General features: G+C 41.4%; 1 protein-coding gene across 5 annotated transcripts in view; it reads right to left on the bottom strand.

Moving 5' to 3' along the window:
• GXYLT1 (glucoside xylosyltransferase 1) overlaps window positions 1–12688 on the bottom strand; it is a 72543-nt gene that overhangs the window by 55483 nt on the left and 4372 nt on the right. For 4 of the 5 annotated variants that reach the window (XM_087723574.1, XM_087723573.1, XM_014057592.2 and 1 more), the window contains exons 2-4: window positions 8308–8400; window positions 4198–4372; window positions 3513–3638 (exon numbers count right to left, since the gene is read on the bottom strand). In XM_087723574.1, coding sequence (XP_087579700.1) covers window positions 3513–3638; window positions 4198–4372; window positions 8308–8400 — 394 coding nt within the window. The remainder of the gene's footprint in view (window positions 1–3512; window positions 3639–4197; window positions 4373–8307; window positions 8401–12688) is intronic. The other variant, XM_014057593.2, reaches the window with a different exon arrangement.

Here is a 12688-nt window from a genome sequence, read left to right as displayed (position 1 = left end):
CTCGCCCACAGTTCGGCGGAGACTATTGCTGCGGCCTGGCACTCGGCGGCATCAGAGTCTCTGGACCGAATTGCGCCACTACGGCCCCTCCGGGTCAGCGGCTCGCGGAGACCCCCTTGGTTCACCGAGGAGCTCCGCGAGATAAAGCGCCGGAGGAGACGCCTAGAGCACCAGTGGAGGTCCGACAGGTCCGTATCGAACCGAGCACTGTTGACAGCTTGCACCAAGGAGTATATTTGGGCATTGAGAACCGCCAAAAGATCACACATTGCCTCCTTGGTAGCGTCCGCCGAGTCTCGCCCAGCCGCCCTGTTTAGGATAACCCGCTCCCTCCTAAATAGGAGGGAGACGGGGAACCCCCTGCAGGGTAAGGCTGAGGAATATAGTCAGTTCTTGGCGGACAAAGTTGCTTGGTTTCGATCGGAGCTGGACTCCACCCCCGCAGATCCAGCCGGGACACAGGGGAATAACTTGGTAGACCATCTCTGGGTTGAGTTTCAGGATGTTGCCTCTGGGGATGTGGACAAGGCTATGCGAGCTGTGAGTTCCTCCACCTGCATACTGGACCCGTGTCCCTCTTGGCTGACTACCAACAGCAGAGAGGTGACACGAGGCTGGATCCAGGCGGTTGTTACCGCCTCTCTTCGGGAGGGACACCTCCCCACCGCGCTTAAGGCGGCGGTGGTGAGGCCCCTCCTGAAGAAACCGTCCTTGGATCCAGCAGTTCTTAACAACTATCGTCCAGTCTCCAACCTCCCCTTTCTGGGGAAGGTTGTTGAGAAGGTGGTGGCCTTACAGCTTCAGCGTACCTTGGAGGAAGCTAACTATCTTGACCCCTTCCAGTCTGGCTTCAGGCCCGGTTACAGCACTGAAACCGCTTTGGTCGCATTGACCGATGATCTCTGGAGAGCCAGAGATGGAGGCCACGCGTCCATCCTGGTTCTCCTCGACCTCTCAGCGGCTTTCGATACCATCGACCATGGTATCCTTCTGCGACGACTGCGGGAGGTGGGGGTGGGCGGCACTGTTTTACAGTGGTTCTCCTCCTACCTCTCGGACAGGTCGCAGTCGGTGTTGGTGGGGAGGGAGAGATCGTCCCCGAGGCCCCTAACCTATGGGGTGCCGCAGGGCTCGGTTCTGTCCCCCCTGCTATTTAACATATACATGAAACCGCTGGGCGAGATCATTCGGAGGCACGGGATTAAGTACCACCAATATGCGGACGATACGCAGTTGTATCTGTCCGCCCCGTGCCAACTCAATGAAGCGGTGGACGTGATGAACCGGGGCCTTGAGGCTGTTAAAGACTGGATGAGAGCTAACAAACTGGTACTCAACCCGGAAAAGACCGAGTGGCTGTTGTGTTTTCCTCCCAAAAATTTGGCTAACGTTCCATCAATCAGGCTGGGGGGGCAAAATTTATACCCCTCAGACAGGGTCCGCAACTTGGGAGTCCTCCTGGATCCACAGCTGAGTTTTGACCACCACTTGTCGGCTGTGACCAGGGGGGCATTTGCCCAGGTTCGCCTGGTGCGCCAGTTGCGGCCCTACCTGAACCGGGAGGCTCTCACAACAGTCACTCGAGCCCTTGTGATCTCTAGGCTGGAATACTGCAATGTGCTCTACATGGGGCTGCCCTTGAAGAGCATCCGGCGACTTCAGCTAGTTCAGAACGCGGCCGCGCGAGTGATCATGGGCGCACCACGGTTCGCCCATATAACACCAATCCTCCGTGAGCTGCGCTGGCTACCTGTTGATCGTCGGGTGCACTTCAAGGTCCTACTTACCACCTATAAAGCGCTCCATGGTAGTGGATCTGACTATTTGAGAGACCGCCTCCTGCCAATTAGCTCCCTGCGTCCCATCAGATCGCACAGAGTAGGCCTCCTCCGAATTCCATCCGCCAGTCAGTGCCGACTGGCGACTACGCGGAGGAGAGCCTTCTCAGTTGCAGCTCCGACATTATGGAACAACCTCCCCGTGGAGATCCGTACCCTCACCACAGTCCAGGCCTTCCGCACAGCCCTCAAGATCTGGCTATCCCGTCAGGCCTGGGGATAGGATTACTCTCACCCCGCCCGAATGTTGAGTGAATGTTGTGTTTTTATGGATAATTTTCTTTTATGCACGATTTTTCTTTTTTCTTTTAAGTCTTGTCTTGCACTCCCTTTCCCTCATTGTTGTAAGCCGCCCTGAGTCCCCTCAGGGAAAAGGGCGGCATATAAATCCTCAATAAAATCCAAATCCAAATCCCTTAAGTACGGGGTGCCACAGGGTTCAATCCTGTCCCCCCTCCTGTTTAACATCTACATGAAGCCACTGGGTGAGATCATTCGGCGGCACAGGATAAAATACCATCAATACGCGGACGATACACAGTTGTATCTGTCCGCCCCGTGCCAACTCAGTGAAGCGGTTGATGTGATGTGTCAGTGCCTGGAGGCTGTTAGGGTCTGGATGGGTGTGAACAAGCTTGCACTCAATCCCGACAAGACCGAGAGGCTTGTGTTTTTCCCTCCTAAAGATTGGCCTTGTTTTCCATCTCTCAGGCTGGGGGTTGAAATTATACGCCCCTCAGAGAGGGTTTGCAATTTGGGAGTCCTCCTGGACCCACAGCTGAGTCTAGAACATCATTTGTCGGCTGTGACCAGGGGGACATTTGCCCAGGTTCGTCTGGTGCACCAATTGCGTCCCTACCTGAACCGGGAGGCTCTCAGGAGAGTCACTCATGCCCTTGTGACCTCAAGACTGGACTACTGTAATGCGCTCTACATGGGGCAGCCCTTGAAGAGCATTCGGAGACTGCAGCTTGTCCAGAATGCAGCCGCGCGAGCGATTGTGGGTGCACCGCGGTACACCTACGTTACACCTATCCTCCGCGAGCTGCACTGATTGCCTATTGGACTCCGGATGCATTTCAAGGTGCTAGTCGTTACTTTTAAAGCCCTACATGGTATCGGACCTGGGTACTTAAGAGACCACCTCCTGCCAATTACCTCCCTACGACCAATTAGATCCCACAGATTAGGCCTCCTACAGATACCATCAGCTAGCCAGTATCGACTGGCGACCCCCCGGGGGAGGGCCTTTTCTGTGGCTGCTCCGGCCCTCTGGAACGATCTCCCCGTGGAGATTCAGACCCTCACCACCCTTCAGGCTTTACGCAAAGCCGCCAAGACCTGGCTGTTCCGGCAAGCCTGGGGCTGATGAGTTCCCAGCCCCACTTGAATTGCTGCGTCTGTTGAGTAGTTTTAAATTGTCTCTGTTTTCTGTTTTTTGTCTTGTGTGTTTTGTATGGCCCCTTCCCCATGTGTTTGTTCACTGCCCTGAGTCCCTCCGGGAATAGGGCGGCATACAAGTTCAATAAATTAAATTAAATTAAATTATTACATTTATACGCTGCCCATCTCATTCTGAAAAATGGCTCAAGGCAGTTATTTAAATACAACATCTTCTTTTTCACTTATGACTAGAATTATTAATTTTGTTTACCAACTACCATTGCTACTTACTGGTAGAAAAAGTCTTTGAGAAGCACATGGCTTGAACAATTTCTTCCATTCTGCTGCATTCTCAGTTGGAAATGAGATAGGATACAGACTATAATTAAAGTTTTCATTATGTGTCAAATTATCAAGCTGGAAAAAACAACATGTTTTAGTATTTTTGTATCAAAAGTATATAAGCAAGATTAACCGATTTCTAACTCTTTCTCATTTTTATTATTAAACAGTATATTTTCAAGCCTATAAAATTAAGATTTATGAAAGGAATATATAATATTGACAATTTGTTCTATTTTATTGGATTTATATGTAACAAATTAGTAACAAATGTTACTAATTATATTTTACTAAGAGGGTGAGAATATCTTGGATCAGTCACTACTTGCAATTGATGTAAAACACAGAGAAAAATGAATCAACATAAAACTTACCTTTAATGCAAATAACATTTTAGAAAATTGTGTTAGTTTAAAAAAAAACTATGCAAATAACTGGGAATACCAAATAACCAGACTCACAATTTATCACAAATGTATTTTTATGAAAAGCACCTCCTCCCAATTGAATGGCAGTATCACTTTTAGGGATCTGACATTGGCAGATTTAGATACTGAAGCCAAGCAGCCTTAAATCTGGTGGAAAAATACAAAGTTATCTTAATCCAGGCATACATTCTTTTATGAATACTTACTATTTCTCTGAAGTCACTATGTAATGATTCCTCAGCAAAAATATGACACTGAAGATTTTTGATGCTGAAAATAACAGCTGATTTCAACATAGTAACAGTTTCTTCCAATCTTTCCCCACAGGCTACCACTGCCAAATGCATCCTTTCAGGAAGCGGAGGCCTTGGAAAATCATATCTGATGCAAAAAATACAAGAAATAATTGTTTCCATGGAAACAATACTAAATTTAAACATTCTATATTACATTTGAAACAATGATTCTTTGTTCAAGTTAGTCATTAATGTTACTTAGCTTTATCACAATTTGAGAAAAAGTAGTTATGACAACCAAGAGAATGACAAGTATATATTTCCTAACTGTTATTAAACCAAGTTTTTAAATCATTTTTTGTAGTTTTAATTCCAAATGTACTATAAAAATATATTTTCCTATCTTATCTGCTCACTTTTATTTGAAAAAGCATCTTATTTTTGTCAAAGAACATTTTCTTTTAATAAATACATTTAGTTGATAATGTAGCCCACTTAACTTTTCATCTTACAACAAATTTTAATATTTTCTCTTATTATTCCTCATAGTAGCTTTCATTATTATTTACTTGACAGCTTATTCCGAACAATATTTCTTGTTGCTAACATAGAAAATAAACCAAAAACCAAAAGTTAAATCAAATACAATACTAACAGCCAGAAAAAATGTCAATGTACACACTGTAAAACACATGAACCTTTTGTAATATCAAAATAAATTCCAATAAAAATCATTTTTTTCAAACAATAAACCATTAACCTTAAAATGCAAACAGTAAATATATAATTAGATGTGTGCCAGAGTTCCCACAGAAAAAAATGACAATAAGGTTATCTTAAGATGTTATTAAATTGAGCAGATGAAAAATATCAATTAAAATGTAGTCAAATTCCAGTATCAACATTTCACTAATATGTGAATATATAAGAAAGTTCTTAATGCAACCTATCTGTTTAATACCGTACTTCATTTTTTAAAATCTTCGATTTATTCTTCAAACTTTAACAAAATCTTATCATATATTTTATGAATTATAATGTTTTTAAGAATTATTTCCATATATACGCAGAACAGAGATATAAAAAATAGTTCAAATGCTTCTGTAAAATATCTGAAGGTTTAACTATTGCACTGAATTGAATTCAAATATAAAGCACTGTCTTGCGGTAAAATGTTAATTCAGTTCTTGGGTTATCTAGATAGGTCCCAAGCTGTTGACATTAAGGGAACTACTGAAGACTTGGCTACATCTCTGAGACTGGATAGATTGGTGGTGCAGCTCGTTATATGGGTTCTTTGTTCATATGACCATCTTCATGGTGTTTATGATTATTTTTGTATTGTTCTCACTTTTTTAATTGTAAGCACTCCAAAGAGAAAATGATCAATGGTAGCAGTATTATAAAAACAATCTTGAATACAAAGATACCAATACCACAAATCTGAAAATAAATTTGACATAGAGTCCACAATGTCTACCCAGCAATTCTGAAAAAGAATTAGGCTGGAGTCCCAAAAGCTGATCAGTTGAAAGGTTATTGAGCTTTTTTGGGTTTGAGTTGTGAATATAATTCAGAAGAAGCTCTGCACAATGTGTGAGCCAAGCCAAATAGGACCTTCATGTTAATCTAAATATATCTAAATACAATTCCCAAACTGAGGGAGTCTGGGAGTTGAAATGTTAAAAGTTGCCAACTTTTATCAATTACTGAAAGAACTGAGAACTCCAAAATTGAAAATAATCTTCCTGATTGTTGGACATTGCCACAGTATAACAACTTGAAAGAAAAATACGAGGGACTGGAAATTTCCAACAAAAAGTTAGGTTCCAAGTATTGTGCTAAATTTGACTTGACAAAAGAAAGAAGTGCTCATGGATCAAAAGAATGGAAATATTTCCAGATTGATGCAGCATGGAAAAACAAAGAGGTACAACAAGCTTCTCTAAGAAAAAAAATGAAGGAACATTTTTCATCAAAAGCTCATAATATCTGCACAGAGAACTTAAAACAACGTGAGGAGGATGCAATAACAAAAGGAATAGATAGGAAGTGATGGTGAACCTATGGCACAGGTGCCACACGGAGCTCTCTATGAGGGCATGTGAGCTGTTGCAGGTCAGCTCCACCGTGCATGCCTCCCACAAGCAAGCTGATTTTCGGGTCTCTGCTGGAAGACCCATGTGCATTTGTGAGGGTTGCACATGCAGGCGCAGGGGGTCGCACACACATGTGCGAGGGAAGCATGAGTGTGTGGTGCCCATCACCCGTGCTCCGTTTTTTGTCAGACTTCAGGGAGGGCCTCCGGAGTCCGGGGGAGACTGTTTTCGCCCTCATGGAGGCTCTAGGAAAGTCTCTGGAGCCTGGGGAGGGCGAAAAATGATTCTCCCTGAAGTTCAGGAAGTCCAAAAACAGGCCTGTTTCTGGCCTCTGGAGCCCAGGGAAGATGTTTTTGCTTTAGTATTCAAAAAGCTAAAGATATTGTCAGAACAATTCTCTAAGTTCAGCAGAAGTGGAAAGGGGTTTTCCAAATGAACATCATATGTTCAGAGAGGAGAAGTCACCTGTTTCCAATGTAATAAACCTAATGACTATTAGTCTAATTGGCCTACCTCTACAATAATGGGACCCTATTTCTACCGTTAAAAAATGGTTGAGAGCACATCACACAGTTGATGATGCTCGAGTTAAACTGAAGAAAAGTGCGAGGACGCCAATCAAACAACAATTTGGAAATATCTTAAATAAGTTTTATTGTTTTTTGTTATCTAGTAGTTTTTCATTAATATTTTAAAACTCTTTCTTGTAACAAAATCTAGTTTTGTGTACTTTTTTATTGTTCTTATTAAATGTCTATTGTAAGTATTAAATGCATGACATAATAAACTATCTTTTGATGTATTTTTTTTTACACTTAAAACAGTCAGTAGGACAAAGAAGTGATGTCGAGTTGGCCACACCCACCCAGTCACATGACCACTCAGCCACACCCACCCAGCCACTCATTAGGGCAGAGAACTGGTTGTTAAATTATTTGAATCCCATCACTGGATGTAATGTATCACAGGGTAGAGAGAGAAAAGGGCTGACATTTGTCTATTCAATTATACCTCTTTCTGAGTGTAAAAGTTTGTTCTCACTGACATCCCCTAAACTCCACTGAAGATGTTAGTGTTAGGTCTCTCTCAGAATGCTGCCATTCTGGAAGGGAGGAGGGAGACACCGTGGGCCACATAGTTTGCATGCTTTCACTTTGCTGTTGTTCACACCATCTGCAGCGACTCTTTCTGGGCTGGGCTGGGTATCCAAGGTCTCAGTGCTCCAAACATGAACTCTTTTCACCATCTAGCCTCGGTGATTTTCAAAACACATTTGAGGCATATTATTGGGTACTGATGGACACAGGGTATTGTACAGGGTAAATAGTTTCAAGAGTTTTACTTTCTAGGGAAGGTAGTTGAGGCAGATCCTTACACCTAGCCTAGTAATGAAACGTTTGGAAACCAACCTACAAGCTTGAAGAACAAACCTTTATCCTCATCCTACACCTGAGCTATAGATATTTGTCACTATTGCATACCTCTTTCTGTTGATCTACCAATAGGAAACAAAGGATTTTATTTTTTCCTCAAAAATATATTTCACCACCTTAAATTTTGACTAAAGCCATCAGCAGCAAAATTTCAATTAAAAAATTAAAAAGAACCATAATTATAACATATATTGCAGACTTTTTTGCTTTATGGTATGATGGTATGATCTTATTAACTTTATACATTTATAAAAGCACTACTGTACCCACATTTGGGACACTTTCTAAGGCTGATTAGATTACAATTATTCCACAACCAGTTAGTATACATATTTTAAAATATATTATTTAAAGAAATGCGTAATTTAAAATGGGAACCTTTTTAAATTAAATTAAATCAAAATGAACTTTATATCTATTAAAGTGTAGTGTGACAGAAAAAAACCTAAAGAGTTGGGTAATTGCATCAACATTTTTCTACCTTTTGCAATACTTATTAGCATGTCTAAATTGTAACTGAGCAATTAAGATTGTGGCAAAGCGCCTACCTATGGGCAGCTTCCCAAAAGCAGTTCTTTCCACAAACATCAGAAGGCAGCATCCAATAGGAATTCCAGTAAGATACAGAAATATTCTTACACCTAACAGGGTAAGACAGAGACAATCCTGTATGAACATTGTGTTTTATCATTCGAGATTGCTGTGGAATATTTTACTTGCTCCTTAAAAAAATGTAATTATTAAATGATAATGCTGGTCTCTGACTATAATAAAGATTAATTGATTGATTATTAAATGATCTGTTCCATTCCTTGAAGACATAACTTCCTCTAGTTGTGTTAAATACACTGTACTGCATCAACATAAATCAAATAGGATGAAAATTTAACTGAAAAGCCTAGTTTCAGTGTAATGTCAAATCTTACACATGTTAAATTCAGTGGTACTTATTAGGTAAGTATGAACATTAGCTTAATATTTGTCTTAGCACATTATTTGCTATTAAACTTGTTTTTATACTATACTATTTGTACAGAGCAGATGCTGCCTATAAATAAAAGTGTCAGTGACATACAAAAGAAGGGGAAAAATGAACTTTTAAAAGACAACCCAATGAACAGAGGTATGCTTCAGCCATTTCAGGCAAACCGGTTGTTATGATTCTGTGCAGTTCAGCGAATTGGCAAATCCCACCACTGCCTGGTCCCACACTGCACCGCCTCTTACGGCCACTTTTCTCACATCTGCTTTGGCTGCCCACTTGCCTTGCTCGCAGCACTCCTAGGCCAACTCCAATTCCCTCACCGGCTCTCCTGCTTGCCTGGCTCCTTAGCCGTCACACCTCACCTAGGCCCTAGACTCATGACACCTGCGTCCCAGCTGCTATTGGACTTCCTTGCTCCCAAGCCTTCACCACTCCCTAGTTTAGGTAAGCTGCTGCCCCCCCCCCCGCCCAACCAAGAAATCTACATTTGCTGCATTCAGCTAGAACCCCTGGGCCAAACTACGCCACCCCCAGGCCGAAGCAATTTATCCAACCTGTGGCCTGCCGTGCTGAGCTGAAGGGCCGCAGGGGACAAGCGCAGGTGGGCTGAAATGGTTTGGGTTCTTCTTACCTGTAAGAGATCCCATCCGGAAAGTGCTGTGGCAGAGAGAAGCAGCTACTGATTGAGATTCACCCAGCAATAACCACAAGAAGCTCATCCGGCTGCAAGATGTTGATCGATCTTGCAGCCGCTACTTGAGGCCCTTGATCCTGGGCATGCCTTCGGCACTCAGGGAGATGCTCCACATTCTCTCCAAGTTGCGGGGCTGCTTCTCTCCACTGTTGCCTTTGCTTCATATGTCTTTTGCAGCATAGTGAAATGTAGCAGCCATGAGTGCCACTTTCCTCTAAGTCCCATCCAGAAAGCGGTGGCAGAGAGAAGCAGCCAGGTGGATGGGTGGTCGACCCTTGGGAGAGATGCTACACCGAGGCCGAGACTGCTGCTCGGCTGCAGTGCACACATGCAGCCCCGTGACATCCGCCCATCCTCCTGGAGTGTTGCTACTGCTGGCCCAGCCCCATTGGGATCTAAAGGTAGGGCACTCAGGCCGGCAGAGGCATGTGTGAAGTCTGAAGCTCCTCGAGGCCTTCTGGGTAGATCAGGCTGTCCAAGGTTTTGCTCCCCGGGAAGGGTTCTGTTGTGGAGGGCTGTGTGGAGAGACCAGGCGCTTTTTCTCGGGCCTCTCACCTTGCATTGGGCAGCAGGGAGATGAAGTATGTGGCTGGGAAAGCTACCTGCAGTCCTTGCAACCAAAGCCGGTATGTCTGCAAACCCGCTTGTATGATATATTCTCTCTTGAGCAGAAGTTGAACTAGAACTGCTAAAAGGTCAATCAGTTTGGGATTAAATTCCAAATGAAATTGGGACTTCAGGGTAAGGAGACATGAAGAACTTTCAACTGCAGGTTTCTAAAAATATTATTAAAAGGAATGTCTAGAGGCAGCTATTTAACTCATTACTCCAGAGGGAGCAAAAGAGAAAGGATCCCAATGAGGGCCTTAACTATTTAGTTCAGGAATAACAGAATAACAGAGTTGAAAGGGGCTTTGAAGGTCTTCTAGTCCAACTCCCTGCTCAGGCAGGAAAACTGAGGATGCCAAAATCTGAGTAGAGGGCCTGGGATAACAAAATAAAACTTAGAGGGTACTTAGGGGGGGAACCCTATACCATTTCAGAGAAATGGCTATCCAGTCTTTTCTGAAAACAACCTAAAACTAAGGAGAAACTTCCTGACAGTGAGAACAGTTAACCAGTAGAACTGCTTGTTTCCAGACGTTCTGGGTGCTCATTTATTGGATGTTTTTCAGAAAAGACTGGTCAGCCATTTCTCTGAAACGGTATAGCCCCCCCCCCCCAAGTACCCTCTAAGTTTTATTTTGTTATTCTGACACCTTTCCCAAGTCATCCACTCAAATTTCGGCATCCTCGGTTGTTAAAAAATTTGAATCCCACCACAGCCAATGAACATGGATTTATGTTTTAGTGCTACTTTTGTAATCATTTCTATTTATTTCTTGTGAATAATTTATTTTCTTCTAATATTCTATTTGCACAGAATTTTGGCTAGTGTCTTTTTTCTTGTATTTTAAAAATCATATATTCACTGTATTTCATAGGGCAATAAGTTGCAAGTCACTAAGTCAAAAACTAAATGTATTTCTAAGAAGCATCTATTTTTTCTTGAATGTTCACCAGGCTAAATTAACAGGTAATTAAATTTTAAAAGTGAGATTGAATTGCTATGTAGTTAAAGCAGTATTGCTTTACTACAACCTAAGATTGAAGTAGTGAATGCATTCTTCCCATTTAATGCATTCTTCCTGAGAGGAAAGACTCTTCTGGGTTCCCAATAGCAATAGCAATAGCAGTAGACTTATATACCGCTTCATAGGCCTTTCAGGCCTCTCTAAGCGGTTTACAGAGAGTCAGCATATTGCCCCCAACAATCTGGGTCCTCATTTTACCCACCTCGGAAGGATGGAAGGCTGAGTCAACCCTGAGCCGGTGAGATTTGAACCGCTGACCTGCTGATCTAGCAGTAGCCTGCAGTGCTGCATTTAACCACTGCGCCACCTTGGCTCCAATGAAGTCAAGTGGGCGGATCTCAGAATCTATGCTTCTGCTGTGGAATATCATGCATATGAGGATAAGCATTTGGTGATTAATAATGGATGGGAAGTATCACAGCTTGGATTTTTACTAGATTATGCTGTATTATATTTTTATGAAAATTAGATGTATTAATATAGAGATTGCTTACTTACACTGATCCTTTTATGATAGTAAAGACCAAATTATTTAATATTTAGAATATATAAACTGCTATATGAACAAATAAAATACTTAGGGAACGTTTTTATAAAGATCAAGATACAACACCAAGTAAATATTCAAGTAGAATTAAAATGCTGATTATTGTGATAGGGATGAGGTATGGGACACCAGGAAACCGATGCAAGGAAAAGTGTAAAGAGTTATTATTATGGAGATATTGTACAATTGAATGGAATGTTAATGTGGGACAATCATACTTCCATATAATTCAAATTAAACACAGCTAATTCTTGCTTAACACATGGGCATAGTAATTATGCTACATAAATTTGGTAGGATTATTAAAAATGAAAAATAGTATTGCCTTTTTTATAATCAACACATTTAATCTTTAGTGCTTTTCATACCATATATAAAATGGTACTAATAAAATAGTTTTAAAAAGTGAATCGCATGGAATATAGAAATATATAAAAACTCTTAAGTTACAGATTTGACTTTGCAAAAAAATGAATCTGAAATGGTATTGTGTGGTAATGATGAACATGTTATTGTCAAGGTTTATAAATTATTATTGAAACTGAATTTGGAGAATGAATATGGTGAAGCATTGGATAATCTAATGAGTAAAAAAAGGGAGTATAATGTAATGATTGTACAATGGACAAAGTGTGAACAACATGTGGTTGAAAAGTTTAAAATTTACATTAAATTATAATTTAATTTTTTATTTATAAATGATGTGCCTATTAAAACTGTCAAAGATGTACAAAGGTATTTCATATGTATGTTGGAACTGTAAATGTAAAGAAGGAACTTTTTATTATCTTTGATGGACTTGTGACAAAGCAAAGAAATACTGGGTAAGACGGTTCTTAAAATGAATATAAAAATCAAACCACAAACTTTTCTTTTAGGCTTGATGGACAAACAACTTGAAAAAAATATGGAACTTTGCTGTTATATTATATATGTAAACAGAACAAAAATGTTTTTATGCACAAAAATGGAAAGATATTTAATTCTCACAATGGATGACGGGCTGGAAAAACTGATGGAACTAGCAGAGATGGCTAAATTAATTGCTTTAATCAAAGAAAATAACACA

This window comes from Thamnophis sirtalis, unplaced genomic scaffold (assembly GCF_051295495.1).
Source record: "Thamnophis sirtalis isolate CommonGarterSnake01/CBP01778 unplaced genomic scaffold, rThaSir2_p1.2 scaffold_9, whole genome shotgun sequence".
Classification (NCBI taxonomy): domain Eukaryota; kingdom Metazoa; phylum Chordata; class Lepidosauria; order Squamata; family Natricidae; genus Thamnophis; species Thamnophis sirtalis.
The sequence above is the reverse complement of the archived record's forward strand: the minus strand, read 5'-3'. Positions and strand labels throughout refer to the sequence as shown.